Genomic DNA, 18,867 nt, shown 5'->3' on the forward strand with positions numbered 1-18,867 from the left:
GGACCTCAATGAAATGGTAAATAGAAAAGATGCCCACCAACCCAGGGAGACAAGAGGGAATCAGTTCTGCCCATAACACTGGGTGGACAGTGGTTGTGTTCTGGGTCTGCGTATAAACTAGCGTCAGATAAAAATTAACCCTGAAGTTGAGAACTGTTACTTGAACCAATGTTTACGTGTGTGAGACAGCAAGCCAGGCATGCTCTGTGCCTAAGGAAGCTCTCTCCTCACACAAATGTAAACGGTGTGGAGAGTGCCTAACCGCAGTTCTACTAAAGCAATCAGCAAACAGTAACTTCCACCAAGCCTTACCTTGATCGACTCCGATCCTTATTCCGATCCGAGCTCCTTTCCCGATCGCGGTCCCGGTCTCTCTCTCGGTCCCGGTCACGGTCTCTTTCTTTTGTCCGGTCACGATCCCTATCTCGTTCTCGTTCCCGCTCCCGTTCTTTCTCTTTTTCTCGTTCACGTTCTCTTTCCCTTTCTCGTTCCCGTTCTCGCCTTTCTCGTTCCCTTTCACGCTCCCTCTCTCTTTCTCTCCGTTCTTTCTCAATTTCCTGTCTTTCTTTCTCCTTTTTGCCTTTCTCTTCTTCCAGTTTCTAGAAACCAATAAAAGTACTTTTAGAGTTAACTCTGTAGCTCCAGTATTCGGGTATTTCCCGGCGCAATGCCCAATATAAGGAACAAAAACAACCAAACCACTGGCACTTTAATATTAAGTACTTTGGTTTTACTTGACAAATTAAACTGAAGCAATCACAAGACTAAATAGATTGCGTGCAAACCCATATACTCTACACAGACCAGGAATCTCCAATCTTGGATGCTGGGAGATCGTGTCAAGTGTGGCTGGCCGCTCAATGATTATGTAATAACTAAATGACCATGAGGAATGTGGTGATTAGTAATAATTTCTAGAAATACAATCACTTAGCTAAAATGTAATTTCTGTCATTATGAATTTCTGTAAATCAGTATGACTACTGATTTACCATTGATACTATATATAACCCCAAACTTCCCATTACCTACAGGTTACTACTTGAAGATTTCAAAGGGGAGGTGGGGGAGGAAAGTCAGGTCACTGTAATACAACTAAATAATCTTCTACCCTCTGGTTTGCCCACCCTCCAAAAGATAAGCTGAATTCAGCCAACATTTGCCCTATTATCTAAAGGGAAACATTTACTCCCACCATTACAAGATGGACAGCCCACTAAATACAAAAAGTTTGAAAATCACTCACTTCAAGCAAAAATGTACATAATTGTAATATTCTCATTTCACTTAATTTTAAAAGCAACATATTTATGCCCATTACGCCTATAAGACAATAAAAATATATCAACAGTGATAAATCCATCCTTGGAAGGAACGATTGCATATGAACTTACAGATGCTGTGCTAGGACATGGATCGCCAACACTGGATTAACCTTGCCTACAAGCTATGTTTCTGGGAGGAAGAGCAAGTACATGGTTCACAAATAAACCAAATAACAAAGTCAGACCAAGTTTGTACCCTGACAAGATTACCAGTGTACCACACGGTTTCTACACAAACTCAGAAAACAAAACAAAACAAAAAAAAAAAACCAAACAGGAAAAACAAAACAAAAACAAAATACATTTATCCCTTTGGTTTCATGTTTAGTGTCACCGAAATGAAATTTAAACTGCAACAATAAAATGTGCATTTTTTTTGTCTTTTCTCAGTCATGTAAAGCATTTAAAACAACTTTAAAAAGCAATCTTACCTGTTATACTTTTTCTCTTGTTCATGGCTTAGAGAACTGATAGAGGATTATGAGAGTAAAGCTAATGCATGAGAAATCAATATATTCAGCAGCTGTGCCAGTCTATATCAAAGGAGAATGTAGGCAAAGCCAATACTGAATACACTGAGGTTACAAAGAGAAGAGAAAAGAAATCATAGAAAGAGGACAGAAACTGAAAGCTATTTAAAGGGGCGAATTCTAATTTCTGAAACAGTTCTAATGGATTATAAAAATTTGTATTGTAAAATGAGGCTAGACTACATAAAACTTACCTCAGTGTCATACACTTATAAAGAAATATTTATTTCTGAGATAATAGATACTTACAGACTTATTTTAGCTGTTCCAATAATAATTTCTTTTGTAGAATTTAACTTTTTTATTTTTCCTTATTCATTGTACTACTTATTTCTTAGTGTATACTTCCACTTATGTAAATAATAATTTGTTTCAGAACTCATTTCAAAAGTTTTGTTCTAAGTAAATGAACAAGTGAGTGAATCTGGTCCACACTAAATGCATTTCTAAAAGACTATATATGCGATAAGTAGATGGACACCTACATACATATGTATATTTTAAGACAAAACTAGATAGAGAAAATGAAGTTGAGTCTAAAAAGATGTAAGAAAGTAATGAAATAATGAAGAGGAAAGGACAGAAAAAAAAAATCATAAATCTTACCTTATTCTCTCTTCAGACTCGTCCGTGCTGTAAATGGACGCCCCCTGCCACGCTGATACCCTGACAGTCTGTGGTTATTTAATAAACTCATACCAAAACATGCAAAGGTTCACTGAGCTCATTTTTTGTTACTAGAGTTTCAAATGTTCCCTTTAACCATACCACCCAACAAAAAGAACTGTTTTTCATTTTCATCTTTTTTTTAAGTACATTTTGGAAAAAACATTTTCCCCCCATAGTGAAGTAAGTCTAAGGCAGTCAAATGCCTGACAGCTTCTCAAACTCTGAAGCACTTATCTTTTGAATTAATTTTTTTAAAACACAATTTTCTCATACTTTACCAATGACGTGACAGGGTTTAACAAATAACAACAAGGGGGTAAACCACACACACAACTGTATACCATTTTCAAGCTTACTCAGACCCTGAATTTGAGTATTGAACCTAACCAAAAGTACTCCTCGAAAATCACTTCCCACAGACTACCTTTTAAACTCAAAATTAATTTGGGAAAATTATATTTGTGCTTTTAGACATACTTAATTCCTGAAAAAGCACTGTGTATGTGAGCTATGGCTGGGCATCTGGATAATAAGTGTTCAGCAGCAGTGATTCAATGGCACTGTCACCTTGGGATTTTGCAAGCAGTAAGAAAAAGTAAGATTGAATAAAAGAAAAAGTGAACACTTAACATTTCACTGAGTTGAAGATCACTCAGTCTTTAGAGTAAAAACCAGTAACATCTTATTATCTCTAACATCAAAATACATTTCATGCAGTGTTTGCATTTTACCGTCCATAAGCATCACCTTAAACACCAGCGAACATTCACAGATGCACTGTCATGAGAGAAGCTTTCAATAGGCAAAATTCGTGAGTGGGATTTACTATGCACAAATACCCATTTCCAAGCCAGTTACCCCTTTGCATATTTTTCTGAGGGGGCATCCATAAATATAATAAAAAACAGAAGCTCATACTTACATCCTATTCCTTGTTACTTTCCAAGCTGAGAGTTTCATCTTGCATTAGTCACCATATGATCTCTATCATAATGGTGGGGGTCAATGAATAGATTAGCTTTATGGGAATTTACAGTTCTTCCATGCATCTAAAATTTGGTAAGTCTGGTAACCACTGACCTACTTTTTTAAAATCTCCCCCTCTCAACTTAAATCTACACAAATATATATCTTATATTTTAATCTCAGCTCTAAAGAAACGATTTTCGTAAGATTAAGATAAATAACTGCCCCCAGAAATACACTACAGTGTAGGTTATCCTGCTGCCCCACTGAATCTAATTTAAATCTGACCTTGATGTTTATGTTAAAATCTAAAAATAAAATTAGCTTTCATAAAAGTGAGAGGACTGCAGAGTAGTCAGTAACTGAAAAAACTAAGTACAATATGTCCAGGACCACTTTAATATGGTATTGTTCTTCTGTTTGTCTCTATCTAAATATTAATTAACCTATAAAAAGCACTTAAAATTATATTCTAATGTAAGGTTGATTTTTTTCTTTTTGTCTGTTTGCTTTGGGTTCTGTAAAAAGTCTAGATTGGTATCAAGTAAAAAAACAAGAATACTACCTTGTGTGTGTCTCTGAATTTGCTGATCTCTCGGGATATCAGATCTCTTTTGTCTTCTTCCATTTCTATAGCATTTATATCCTCCTAAAAAAGATAAGAGGGTTAGGAAAGAATGCATTAAAAATTAATCTACATCAATACAAAGATACTAGAATTAAAAGATAATCTGTACCATCTTACAAAAAAGACAGAAGTAAATAAAACAATTTATATAGTAAAAAAAAAAACTAGTGATCTAAGTTAAATAGTGAGAAATCAGATGAACAAGAATCACAAGTCTGGCCATTAGCAATAAACAGTTATTGTCAATGCCTATAATATAAACGAACCTTAGTGATGAGTGGGTAAGGGATCAGTGGGGCCACTGGAAATCTGCGGAAAATCTGCGGAAAAATCCACAAAGATTAAAAAAAGAGCAAGAGTTTTCATTACTCTGCACAAAAATTTGCTATATGTTTATACTGTAAGCAACGTAAGATTTCTGTGATATTTTCTTGATTTCAAATTACTTAATAAAAAAGATTTCACTCACTCTTTTTAACCCCTCCTGTCACCCACCACTTCCTCCCCCTCCAACTCCCCCAGGCAACGGAATAAGGAAAGTCTCACAGTAGCAGGACTTTTTCCTTCATCCCCTGGAAACAATCATATCAACAAAATTTACCCATAATTCCTGCCATTGAGCAGGATCTCTTTGATCCTCTCCCTCCAATGCCATATCAAACAAATATTCTATTTTCTCCTCTTCCGTTAATGCTGGGGAGGAAGAACAAGCTCTACAAACCTCAATTACCCTATACCTGATGGACTACCAATTCCCATTCCCAATGACTGACATTTCACTAGACAGGTTTTTATGACCATATGAAGAAAAACAAGCCAAGTAATAAAAATGTATTTGGCCACAAAGCAAATTGAAGATGGCCAAATAAGGTACTCAAATTCAAAATAAAATGAACCGTAACTATCCAATGATATTAAAAACCATAGCAGATATTTCACAGTACTTTTTCATAGCATATACAATCCATGCACACAACATACTTCCAATATTTTTAAAGAATACTCCCCGTAATTTCTCTAAATTTATCCAAAGAAATGAGTGTAAAAAAAACAAAGATTTTTGGGGCATCTGGGTAGCACAGTCGGTTAAGCACCTGACTCTTGGTTTCAGCTCAGGTCATGATCTCATGGTCGTGAGATCGAGCCCTGCGTTGGGCTCCAAGCTCAGCGCAGAGTCTGCTTGAGATTCTCTCTCCCTCTGCCTCTCCTGTTCATGCTCTCTCTCTCTCAAATAAACAAATAAATCTTAAATTTTTTTTTTCTTTTAACCTGGACACCCTACTATTCAATTAGCTTAGGTTGGCAAAGACTGATAAAATAATAATACACTGGGGAGGAGGAGTGTTTCATCTTCTCCTACTCTTTCACCACCCTCCAATTAGAAGTACAACGGCATTACTGTCACAGAGGGAATGAGATGTGGTTTAGAAGAAAAGGTGGCAAAACTTAAAGAATGGGTGAAAATATTCAGTGAAGGATAGCTCGTGTCCTGCTTGGACCAGGGATAGTACAGTATCAGGGAGTAAGGCAAAAACAAAGCCAGCCCCTTCATGGCCAAAAAAACAAAAACAAAAAAACTTCCTTTGTCCCTTAATATCGGCATCTACTTCACGAGTCACGGGTTTTTTCCTTCTGTAATTTGAATCCAGAGATAAATACAAGTATCCATGCCAGTGCATTTCAAACATATAAAACAAACATTATGGTGAAAAAAAAATTAAGTCAGTTACTTGATAAAACATGGTCAAATTAGGCTTAGCAGTATATTGTTATAAATTTTGGTCATTTTCCCCTTGAAAGTTGCAATGCAATGAAAGCACAAGAGTGACACCATAAAAAGTAAACCGTAGAAATGACTATTGTCAGAAATCAGTAACACATACGTCCTCCTTCTTCTCCTTCTTCTTCTTCCTGGGGTGAGAGTCAGATTCTTGTGAGGGGGCATTGAGCTCACTAGAGTATTCTCGTATTAAAACTTCAATGGCCCCTTTGATCATCTGATCTCTTCTCTTTGTTTCTTCATCTAATGCTTCTTCATCATCATTAGTGACAGTTTCTGGCCTCGCATTCTTTACAAAAAAAAAAAAAAATCAAGGCAAGTTCAGGGAAGAGGAAAAAAAAAATCAAAAAAGAAAATCATTCTAAAACAAGTTAGTACACAAAACAAACCAAACATGTTTTCTCTAAAACATCTGTGCAGTCCTATTAAATGCAGACTTGGTTTTGTTAACTTCACAAAACTAAATTTCATTTCATTTACTGATTTTTCTTAGATACTCATACTTTATCATTTTCTTTTCCTTTTTTCCTTTAATAGCTAATACTCTGACCCCTAACCAGTTACAGGGAGATCAAACCACAATACTAACATACTACATGACACATCTGCCAAGCTTTCAGTTTTTCAGATTGTCTTCCTCAAATACTTCCACAAACTGTTTACTAATTTTTTTTTTTTAAGATTTTATTTATTTGACAGAGAGAGACAGTGAGAGAGGGAAAACAAGCAGGGGGAGTGGGAGAGAGAGAAGCAGGCTCTCCGCCGAGCAGGAAACCTGGTGTGGGGCTCAATCCCAGGACCCTGGGATCATGACCTGAACGACTGAGCCACCCAGGCGCCCCTAATGTTTACTAAATTAACCAAGACACAGTTGAGGGGCGCCTGGGTGGCTCAGTCTTTAAGCGTCTGCCTTGGCTTAGGTCATGATCCCAGGGTCCCGGGATCCAGCCCCGCATCAGGCTCCCTGGAGGAGCCTGCTTCTCCCTCTCTCACTCCCCCTGACTGTGTTCCCTCTCTTGCTGTGTCTCTGTCAAATAAATAAATAAAATCTTAAAAAAAAATTTTTTTTTCTTGGGGTGCCTGGGTGGCTCAGCCAGTTAAGTGTCTGCCTTCGGCTCAGGTCATGACCTCAGAGTCCTGGGACTGAGCCCTGCATTGGGCTCCCTGCTCAGCGGGGAATCTACTTTTCCCTCTCCCTCTCCCCCTCCCCGCCCCCCTCCTCCCCACTTATGCTCTAAGAAGTAAATAAAATCTTAAAAAAATATTTTTTCTTTCTTTTTGAAGTCATCACTACACCCGACGTGGGGCTCAATCTTCCAACCCTGAGATCAAGAGCTGCATGCTCTACTGACTGAGCCAGCCATGCACTCCTGGCTCAACAAATTCTTAAGAGCCTACTGTGTGTGCAAGACACTATGCTAGATGCCAAAAATAATTCAATATTGGAAAAAAAACCTTGCCCTTAAGCATTTAGCAAATACGATAAGCAGTTATGCTACAGATAACTTCAAGTCATAATGTATATTATGAAACTAACTACTCTGAGTTCTTACTTTCTCAAACCTGCCTCTTTATCCAGTCTTTTTTTTTTTTTAAAGTAGGCTCCACGCTGGGCATGGAGCCCAAAGTGGGGCCTGAACTCACGTCCCTGAGATCAAGAGTTGGACATTTAACCAACTGACCTTCCCAGGCACCCCTTTATTCAATCTTCTGCCAACTTTCTACCTGGTATCTTGGATAAAGACAAGAAGCTTTACCCAAGGACTGTAAATACCTGTTAAAATTATTTACCAACAACACTGTAAACTATAATCGCGATGATGTGTTTTTACTTTAAATCAGTAATGTATCCCAAGAAGGTCTTTGTGCAGCTTTCACTAAAATCCCTTCAGTAATACTATGCTTCTCCACAGGTTTTAAATCAAAGAATTAACCTGACACTAACTTGCCACTGAAACTATAGGTCCTAAGACATACATGGGCCATTCCAACCCACATCCTCAGGTATTGATACCTTAATTCTTTATCATGAAAATATACTTTATGAGAGAGCATCGAATCTGTCTTTCCCTTACATGCTAAATTCCTTTCCATGAACCCTCAACATCTCTGTGCTTTTCTAAGCATAAAGATAGAAGTGGGGTGGGGTGCCTGCGTGGCTCAGTCAGTTAAGTGTCTGCCTTCGGCTTAGGTCATGATCCCAGGTCCTTGGATCGAGCCCTGCTCATCTGGGAGTCTGCTTCTCCTTCTGTCCCTCCCCCACAACTGTGAAGACGCACATGCACTCTAATAAATAAAATCTTTAAAAGCAAACAAAAAAAGATAAAAGTGGGGTTATATAAATCTTAAGGCCTAGTCATTTAAAAATACTCATAAGCCCCCAAAGTCCCTACCACCACCATTCTAAATCAAATTTAACCGCTTCTCAGCCTTTTAGCTAAGATCAAGTGTAAATTTAAGTATTAGTATGGCTAGTCTTAGCTAAATTAGAAATAAAGCATTTGGAATTCATACCACCTTCTGATGTACATTTTTAGAAGGAAAGCTTATTAGCCCAAATCTCTTCACCAATTGTTAATGTCAGACAACCAAAAATAATCAGATATATTATAAAAGGAAAAGTTTGTGTTTCTGAGTCAAAGAGAACTACACAACTAACTACTTGTGTTCTTTCTTCTGGCTGGCAGTCAGGAAAATGCCTGACTCAAGCACCACATGAGCTCCTCGATGTCTCTGCTCACATCACCCATCTTAAGTCACTGTTTTCTGGACTTCTCCCAACACTCAACAATCAAGAAGAAAGAACAATAATACGCTCTCGTATTTTATCATCGTGACAAATCCGTCATCTACTCTGCAACAGTTATATTTGCTTAAATTATTTGAAAAAAATTTGTTTATCTCATAGAATTGCTTAACTTTTTCTTTTTACCAATATTGTTAAGTAAAATGGACATTCCAGCAGACTATGCCATGTCTGTCTTGTGGTTTCAAGTATCTCTGGGCACCATACCAAGTACACCCAGAAGTCATGTCTGTTAACATTTTAAATTTCATCTTATCTGAAATAATTGTTCTGTTTTTACTGGAGGTAGCTCCAATTCCATTCTTGAAGATACAAACAGATTTCAATTGAGGTTCCTCTCACTAATAGTGATTACAGATTAAATCAAAGTCACACAATTTTGCATTTCCTTATTTACATATATAGTGAAGTCATTTACTTCATGTTTAGAGTACACTATTTGCAATGTTGCAAATCAAACCACCTCACGAGCTGATGATTAAATAATGGGGGGAGGGTGGGAAGACTCCCAGGGAATTATAATAAAAACTGTGAAGATATTAATTCCATTTAATTCCATGCTTTATTTTAAATAATTCAGTTATCACTGCAAGGAAAATCTGAAGTATTATTTCAGACAGTTGTTTTTTGATGTGACAAGCAACACTGCTTATCTGAGATACAATTTATATTACAGAGAAATTGCATTTTATTATTTCTTTACAAAGCTAGGTAAAGACAGTAAGATCATCAGGTGAGCAATGTAAATGCAACTGTTACTCAATAAAGGATCATTCCATTCTTGCTATGGGCAAGATACTGTCTTAGGTTCTGTGCAGGTACAAGAGGAAGAGACAATCTGTGAACTTATTGCCCTTTTTATCTTGTAATCAGATATATGGAACTGAAACATGGTTCAAGGGGTATGAGAGACAGACAGATACCAACAATTTATGTTACAAAGCACTGACCTAACAGCAATAAAAACCTGGACAGTAAGTGGGAAGAGAGTAATCAATTCTGCCTGAGAGAAATTGAGGGTAGGATTGAGGAAGGCTATTTGAATCAAATACATTGTAATTACAACTATATGGATAGAACTGCAACAGGGAGCTTGGATGGGCAACAAGGACATGAGATGTCAGCAAAGAATGAAGGAAGTCTGTAGCGATACATGACTGACACATGCAGAAGGACTAATGAGAGAAACCACAAAGGTAGACTGAACAAGCCTTGAATGCCATGCTAATATGGGCTTCATACTCTAAGAAATCGAAAATCATTAAGGATGCACGAGCAGAGAGTTGATATAATAACACTTCTGTTTTAGAAATACAGTCAGTCTATAATAGCCAAATGAGAGAAAACAAAATAGAGAATCAGTTAAAATATTATTGAAAGTACAAGAAAAGATACAAGTTAAAAAAAGCTAATTATAGAACACTTAGAACACAATCCTGTATTTATGAAAGAAAAACAAATTCATATATTCTGACTAAAAACTGTATTTATCCATACAGAGAAAAATCTCTGGAAGAATGCTCAACAAAAACATCTACAGTGGTTCCTAATGGTGATGAGATTACAGGTGGTACTTAATTTTTTCTTTATAGTTTGCTTTGAGTTTTTTTTTTACAAAGAATATACAATGTTTTTGTAAAGGAGGGAGGTGTAATACCAAGAAAGCCACTTCTATTTTTAATGATAATGAAAACCTGAAAGGAACAAAAAGGATTTTTTGTTTTTGTAGAAACAAGAAAATAACAATAAACCTACTTTAAATCCATTCAAACCTGAGGTTCCAAAAGGAAATAGGAAATATACCTAGGTTTTAGCTACTTTTTGTTTTGTTGAAAAGGAGTAATGACACATACATTATAACACAACATATAAAAATTTCCTTTATTTTAACTTCACTTAATATGGCCACCAACCTGAGGAGAGTAATAAGACTTATTTTCATTTATTTTAGAACCTGTGTACTTTTTTTTTTTTAAGTAGGCTCCATGCCCAGCACTGAGCCCAACATGGGGCTTGAACTCACGACCCTGAGCTCAAGACGTGCGCTGAGATCAAGAGTCAGATGCTCAAGTGACTGAGCCACCCAGGCGCCCCAGAACTTGTGTACTTCAGGGCAACTAATTAAAATTAATGTGTAGGTTGAAATATATTTTGTTGTACTTACTTACAAAGCTGCCTGAATGAATTAGCTCTGTTTGGAATAGTCTGTACCAGTGTTTTCTCTGGCAAATTAACCTTGTCCAGACTCCCTCACTACCTTCATCCCAACCTGGAATAAGCAAACCAACAGTCATCCACCCACTATGGGTAGATAAAAGATTTAAAATAACTATAAACTATAAAAATACCCTCCTGCCTTTTAGCCACAAGGACATATTATGATGAGGATGATCTTGTGAAATCCCATAGCAGATTCACTTATAAGAAGTATTTACACTGAAAGAGCACAGTTGGCCTAGAAAAGATAATGCTATAGAAACATACCCCATTAGGGGCGCCCGGGGGACTCAGTTGGTTAAGCCTCTGCCTTCGGCTCAGGTCATGATCCCAGGGTCCTGGGATCGAGCCCTACATCGGGCTCCCTGCTCCGCGGGAAGACTGCTTCTCCCTCTCCCTCTCCCCCTGCTTGTGTTCCCTCTCTCGCTGTGTCTGTCAAATAAATAAAATCTTAAAAAAAAAAAAAGAAAAAAAGAAACATACCCCATTAGAAGCTTTCTTCTTTGCTTTCCATTCATCTAGTTGTGCCTTTGTCTTTGCATCAACTTTAACAAGGAGCTTCTTTTCTCCAATCTGCAGGTCATGCAATAACCTGAGTGCACGGAGGGTAGACTCAGGTTCCTTATACTCACAGAAGCCAAAGGCTAGAAATGGATGTAAAGAATTAGTGAAATATCAATACAGCTATGAAAACAAAATATTTATGGAAAATTAAAATCATCAGGGACCAAATGTTCTAATACCAGGATTACTCATGTTGTCACTTCTTCCTTTCCTTCAATTACCCTTGATGATTTTACTTTTAGCACCCTCAAACCACCAAAAGAAAAAAGAAAACAAAAACAGGGGAAAAAGAAAAGAAAAACTCTAATCAGGCAAACTGCTACTTATTAGAAGTGCTGATAAAATATTGAGCAGAACCACAAATTTCATAATTGAAGTCTTTTAATTATTTCCTGAATTCATTCTATCCAAACTTCCTCAGAGCTACCTACAAATAAGTGACAACAGGCTCTTTAAACCGATCACAAGGACTTTCCTTTTTTTAAATATATTTCTCCTGTTTTTGTTTTTTTCAAAGATTTATTTATTTTAGAGAGTGTATGGGAGAGAGCGGGCGTGCACACAAGCACAGGAGGAGGCGCAGAGGAAGAGGAGAGAACCTCAGGCCGACGCCGAACCCTGCCCCCACCCCTGCTCGGTGAGGAGTCCGACACAGAAATCAAGAGGTGGACGCCTTACCAACCGAGCCACCCAGGCGCCCCACAAGCACTTTTCAATTCTGAGAAGTTAAACTACAAAAGTACTGACCTTTTTATCCTAATAATAAGTTTGATTTTTCTGAATGTTTAATTTTAACAACTAGTCTCACCATTACCATGCCTTTAAATCAGAGATATTAAAACATACACTTTAAAGGAGTAACCTAAAAATTGAAAATAAAAGAAACGAATCCAAATATGTATACAAATATGTATAGTTAAGGGCACAACCACACAGAGAGGAACTATTCAGAGTGATTTTAAAACAGCAAATTTGACCACAGGTTTTTAGTGTGATATATCTTAAGGACAAAAGACCTGTCAATAAAAGAGAAAATTTCTATTATCACATTGCTGATGATAGTGCTGGTATTAGTAGTCTTAAACTGTTGTACACGAAATGTAAGATGAAGCAAGCCAGTAATTACTTAATAGACTATCATCCCAATGTCCTTGAAACTAAGGATTCTCAGTATGGGAGGAAAAAAAAAAGATGTATTACAGAAAAGGCTAAATAAAACATCCTGAATGTAAACTAATATGCACTGGAAAAATGTAAAGGCAAAGACTAAATAAGTGTTTTATAAAAAATATTTATTTAAGTAATCTCTACACTCAACATGGGGCTCGAACTCACAGCCCCGAGGTCAAGAGTTTCACGGCCCAAGATCAAGACTTGCACGCTCCTCTGACTGAGCCAGTCTGGCCCCCCAAGACTAAACAAGTCTTATAATGAGTATATCTAATTTCCAGATGGTGATTTTTAAAGGAATTTCCCACTAAAAAAAAAAAAAACAAAAACAGAGTTCCTTAAAGAAATGGCTGATCCTAAGTATGGGACAGAAAAACTTCTGGATGAGTTTTATAAGATTCCAAATCCCAGATAACATTCCAGACAATAAGGCAGCTATCAAAGGCAGTTAGGCTTGTGTCAAAACCACTGGAAACCCAATTTGCAGAGAAAATATAAGACAATTTAAGCTTCGCTAGCAATAGTGACAATTAATTCTTATTAAATATAACAAATTGAACATATTTCAATCCTTAAGTTCAAAATGGTTCTTAAAAAAAGTCACTCCTGGGGCACCTGGGTGGCACAGTCAATTGAGCATCCAACTCTTTTGATCTCAGCTCAGTCTTGATCTCAGGGTCATGAGTTCAAGCCCTGCACTGGGCTCCACGCTGGGCATGGAGCCTACTTTAAAAAAAAAAAAAAAAAGTCACTGCTAAATGATGCTGAGGACATCAACTCATTCTTTTGAAAAATGAAAGAACCACAGCATTTACCCTGTTTTCCTTATACAATTCTAATAGAGGATTTGTTCTTCAATGAAGGAATGACAGAATTCTTCAAAATAGACTACCACATTTTGCAACCCTCCAATGAATGAACCAATCCAGGAATAGACAATCAACAGCTGCTACCACAAAAATTTTAAAAATTAAAAAAACAAAACAGTGTCTCATGATGAAGAACAATACCTTTAAAAAAAATTTTTTTTATAAGATTTTATTTATTTATTTGACAGAGAGACACAGTGAAAGAGGGAACACAAGCAGGGGGAGTGAGAGAGGAAGGAGCAGGCTTCCCGACAAGCAGGGAGCCCGACGCAGGGCTCAATCCCGGGACCTCGGGATCATGACCCGAGCCCAAGGCAGATGCTTAACAACTGAGCCACCCAGGTGCCCTACCTTTAAAAAAATTCTTACAAATAAAAAACAAAAATAACACATGCGAACTCAAATCTGATTGTCTCAAGATACAACCAGTTTACATAAAATACAGAGACAGAAAAGCACTGGCACATTATTCTACTGGAGCTGCAATCAGCAAACCTATACTCAAGAAATGCTACTGAGCAATTGAACCAGGTTCTTCCACAAATAATTCCAAGGGAAAAGAGATAGAAGAACTTAAATTATTAAAAGAGACTTAAAAATATGCCAACCAATAGCAATGTGTGGACTATATATATGGATCCTGTATCAACTATTAACAGAGTTGACATTTGTAACAACTGGACATCAGAAAATTGACTTATGATACTATGAAAAAGTTAATTTTTGAAGGTCTTATAACATTTCCAGTATGTTTTTTAAAAAGCTCTTATCTCTTAGAGATACATGCTAAAATATTTATAGACAAAATGATGGATGCTTGGGATTGCTTAAAAAAAAAAGTGAGGAAATGGACAGAGTACAGGTTAAGCACAATTGGCCATGAGATGATAAATGTTAAAGCTAGGTGATGAGTATGCAGAAGTTCATATTATTTTATTTTTACATATGCATGAATTTTCCCATAATACTGTTTAAAGCATGCACATCAAACAGGTGCTTTGGGCACCTGGGTGGTTCAGACGGTTAAGCGTCTGCCTTCGGCTCAGGTCATTATCCCAGGGTCCTGGGATCGAGGCCCGGATCGGGCTCCCTGCTCAGTGGGGAGCCTGCTTCTCCCTCTGCCTCTCTCTCTCTCTTACGAATAAATAAATAAAATCTTAAAAAAAAAAAAAAAAAAAACAGGTGCTTTTACCACCAAGAATGAAAAGAACAGTTTGCTTCTAAGACTAACAGGTCATCTCACCATCTGTTCTGCTTTCTTCCTAAGTCCTAATTGTTGAATGTTGATCATATACTTCTACTCTGAGAAAAAAAGGGCTTTTCAAAATAACATTGTAAAAAAACAGACTGAGTAATTTTTCCTCTCCTACCTCTTTCCTGTTAATACTTTTCCACTTTCCAAACTCAACTCAGCTAAATCTTCCCAAATGCCTTTAATCCTATTCCAATCAGAAGGAAGACAAAGAGTGCTGGCAGAATACTCCCATGGTTAAGGGCAATGAGAGCAAAACATCCAACAAGTGACTTAAGCACACAGGTTAAAATGATCTCAGTAAGAAAAAATTTCCTACCTTGAAGTTTTCCAGATGCACCTTGTACTCTCTTCCAGCTTAAAACCAAACCACATTTCTTAAAAAGAAAAACAAAATAAAAAATGATCATTACCATTTAAGAAAATCACCTAATCAGTACTAAAAATAAGAGCACAATTGATATTTCCACCAGGAGAAAGATAAAAGCAAAAAGAAAAAAAAAAATCATACCAGCTATTAAAGTTCTTAAAATTCTCTCAATTCCCACATACCTATTATATGAGAGAAATCTATAATACAGATTCTTACTTGCAGAAAATTGACTGCCTTTTAGATTTTATTTGGGGGGTGGGGAGATAGCGCAGAAGAGTGGGGAGAAGGGCAAAGGGGGAGGGAGAGGGAGAGAATCCCAAGCAGACTCCATGCTGAGCATAGAGTCCAACTCAGGGCTCGAACTCACAACCCTGAGATTACAACCTGAGCCAAAACCAAGAGTCAGACACTTAACCAACGAAGCCACCGAGGCACCCCTTAACTATCTTTTAGTAAATTAGAAATTTTACAGCATTGGGGCACCTGGGTGGCTCAGTCTGTTAAGTGTCTGCCTTTGGGGCACCTGGGTGGCTCAGTTGGTTGGGCGACTGCCTTCGGCTCAGGTCATGATCCTGGAGTCCCGGGATCGAGTCCCACGTCGGGCTCCCTGCTCAGCGGGGAGTCTGCTTCTCTCTCTGACCCTCTTCCCTCTCGTGTTCTCTGTCTCTCATTCTCTCTCTCTCAAATAAATAAAATCTTTAAAAAAAAAAAAGTGTCTGCCTTTGGCTCAGGTCATGATCCCGGGGTCCTGGGATCAAGCCCCACATCGGGCTCCCGGCTTGGTGGAGAGCCTGCTTCTCCCTCTCCCACTGCTGCTCTGCCCACTTGTGCGCTCTCTCTCTGTGTCAAATAAATGAACAAAATCTTAAAAAAAAAAAACTTTTACAGCATTATTTATCCTACCCGGAAAGTATACATAAAAAAACAAAATTACCAATATTATAATTTTTAAAATAAACTATAGTAAATTCAAGTAAAAACTCTGAATCCATAGAGATCATGTTTTAAAACACACATCTATATTATAAAGAACGTTTTTTAAAAGATTTTTTAAAAGTAATCTCTATACCCAATGTGGGGCTCAAACTCACTAATCTGAGATCAAGAGTCACATGCTCTACTAACTGAGCCAGCCAGGCGCCCCTACATTGTAAAGGACTTTTAATAACATGGAAAAATGCTTGATATGGAATGCAAAAATAACATGGGACATGAAATTGCAGATAACACAGTAAGACTTTATGTAAAGAAAAAAATTTCCGTAAATCAGAAATATTTAACAGGGCAGGTTGTCTGAAGAGTAAAACATTACATTTTGTTCACGTTCAAATTTTTTTTACATTATTTCTTTCTTTTTTTTTTTATAAAAATTTACTTATTTGAAGAGAGCGTGTGCAAGCAGGCAGAGGGGCAGAGGGAGAGAATCTCAAATGGACTCTGCTGAGCAGGGAGCCCAACACAGGGCTCAGTTCTAGGACCCTGAGATCATGACCTGAGCTGAAACCAAGAGTTGGACACTCAACCAACTGCACCACCGAGGCGCTCCAAACATTATTTCTAATTAAGTAAAAAGTAGGTTAAAAAAAAAAGTTATTTGTAGGAAATGGTAACTGAACATTGCCTGTCAAAGCTGAGAGAATGTATGAAATTTTCACATCTCCCTTCAGAGAAACCAATAAAATGATCAAGGAATATAAAAGATAAAAATCCATGAGGTCAAACATTGTATGAGCAAACAGCAAAATTCAACAAAATTTTGAAAAGAAAAAAGGCAAATGGAAGGATGGGAACTCATTCAGTAGATCAAAGAAAGCTGTAACGTCAAGGATCTACAGATGAAGATACTGAAAGAATTAGGCTGATTCTACAAAGCCAAGTCATCTGGACTGGAGGTAAAAAGTACCCATAGTGGAGAATGGGGTTGAAGGATGAGGCTGAATAAAAACAGGTGCTTGCGGGGCTCAGTCTAAAGTTAAGTGCCTGCCCTTGGCTCAGGTCATGATCTCAGGGTCCTAGAATCAAGCCCCACGTCCTTCCTGCTCAGCGGGGAGTCTGCTTCTCCCTCGGCCCCCACCCCTCATGCTATCTTTCTCAAATAAATAAAATCTTAAAAAACAAAAACAAAAATCCAGGTACTTGCCTGACAATATGAATATGGAATAATCAAAGCCTCAGAGTTCTTTTCAAGCCAACTACTTTACTCCCCACCCCTAGAGAAGATAGCCTGCAGTCTTTACAGGCAACTATACTTAATAATCTCCATCCTCTAAAGAAGACGTGGTATATATAGATACAATGGAGTATTATGCAGCCATCAAAAAATGAAATCTTGCCATTTGCAACAACGTGGATGGAACTACAGCGTATTATGCTAAGCGAAGTAAGTCAGAGAAAAGTATCATATGATCTCACTGATACGAGGAATTTGAGAAACAAGAGAGAAGATCATTGGGGAAGGGACGGAAAAATGGAACAAGACGAAACCAGAGAGGGAGACAAACCATAAGAGACTCTTAATCTCAGGAAACAAACTGAGAGGGGGGTGGGAGGGATGGGGTGGATGGGTGATGGACATTGGGTAGGGTATGTACTATAGTGAGCACTGTGAATTGTGTATGACAGATGAATCACAGACCTGTACCCCTGAAACAATACATTATATGTTAATAAAAAATAATAAATAAAAATAATCATATACTCACTAGGCATAAAACTGGAAGTTTTCTAGAGAAACCAACGAGCCCCAAAGAACTCCATATACTAACATTCAAAACCTCTACCTGCTGGCTAGATTACCCTAAAATGATGCTCAACATTTTACAAACCCAGCTTATTTATGCATACAAAAACTTTTTTTTAAATTTTAAATCTCTACACCCAAAATGGGGCTTGAACCCACAACCCCGAGATGCACGCTCCACTGACCAAGCCAGCCAGACACCCCCAAAAAACTTTAATCCCTAACTCTTAAATATGAAGACAATCAAGGATCATTAGACATTTAAGGAATGCCTTAAAGGAAAAATGAAAGGAAGAGATAAATTCAGGAATGAAGCTTAAAACAAAACACTGCTGCACATATAAGTCAAGAACAGGTTTTTTTTTTTTTTAATATTTTATTTATTTGACAGAGAGACATCGAGAGAGGGAACACAAGCAGGGGCAGAGAGAGAGGGAGAAGCAGGTTTCCTGCTGAGCAGGGAGCCCGATGCGGGGCTCGATCCCAGGACCCTGGGATCATGACCTGAGCCGAAGGCAGACGCTTAACGACTGAGACACCCAGGCGCCCCAAGAACAGGTTTAAAAGAGGTTTTGGGGCGCCTGGCTGGCTCAGTCGGTTAAGTGTCTGGCTCTTAATTTCAGCTCAGGTCTTTATCACAGGGTCATGTGTTTGGGCCCTGTGCTGGGCTCCAAGCTGGGCATGGAGCCTACTAAGAAAAAAAAAGAGAGAAAGACGTTTCAAATAGGATATAGGATATATACATATATCTCCTCACACACCTGCACACAAATATTCATAGCACCATTATTCATAATACCCAAAAAGTACAAACAACTCAACTGTCCTTCAACTGATGAATGGATAAAAATGTGGTATATCCATTAGATGGAATATTTGGTCATAAAAAGGAATGAAATACTGATATAAGCTACAATATAGAGGAAGCCTGAAAACATATTAAACGAAAAAAGACAAAACATGAAAAGCCATACATAT

At 37.7% G+C, this 18,867-nt stretch overlaps 1 protein-coding gene across 2 annotated transcripts in view; it reads right to left on the reverse strand.

Annotated features, from left to right (window-relative positions):
• RBM25 (RNA binding motif protein 25) overlaps positions 1–18,867 on the reverse strand; it is a 54,115-nt gene that overhangs the window by 14,853 nt on the left and 20,395 nt on the right. For both annotated transcript variants that reach the window (XM_027569661.1, XM_027569660.1), the window contains 6 exons: positions 15,096–15,153; positions 11,405–11,565; positions 6,002–6,187; positions 4,385–4,438; positions 4,056–4,139; positions 313–599 (listed from right to left, as the gene is read on the reverse strand). In XM_027569661.1, coding sequence (XP_027425462.1) covers positions 313–599; positions 4,056–4,139; positions 4,385–4,438; positions 6,002–6,187; positions 11,405–11,565; positions 15,096–15,153 — 830 coding nt within the window. The remainder of the gene's footprint in view (positions 1–312; positions 600–4,055; positions 4,140–4,384; positions 4,439–6,001; positions 6,188–11,404; positions 11,566–15,095; positions 15,154–18,867) is intronic.

This window comes from Zalophus californianus, chromosome 6 (genome assembly GCF_009762305.2).
Source record: "Zalophus californianus isolate mZalCal1 chromosome 6, mZalCal1.pri.v2, whole genome shotgun sequence".
NCBI classification, from domain to species: domain Eukaryota; kingdom Metazoa; phylum Chordata; class Mammalia; order Carnivora; family Otariidae; genus Zalophus; species Zalophus californianus.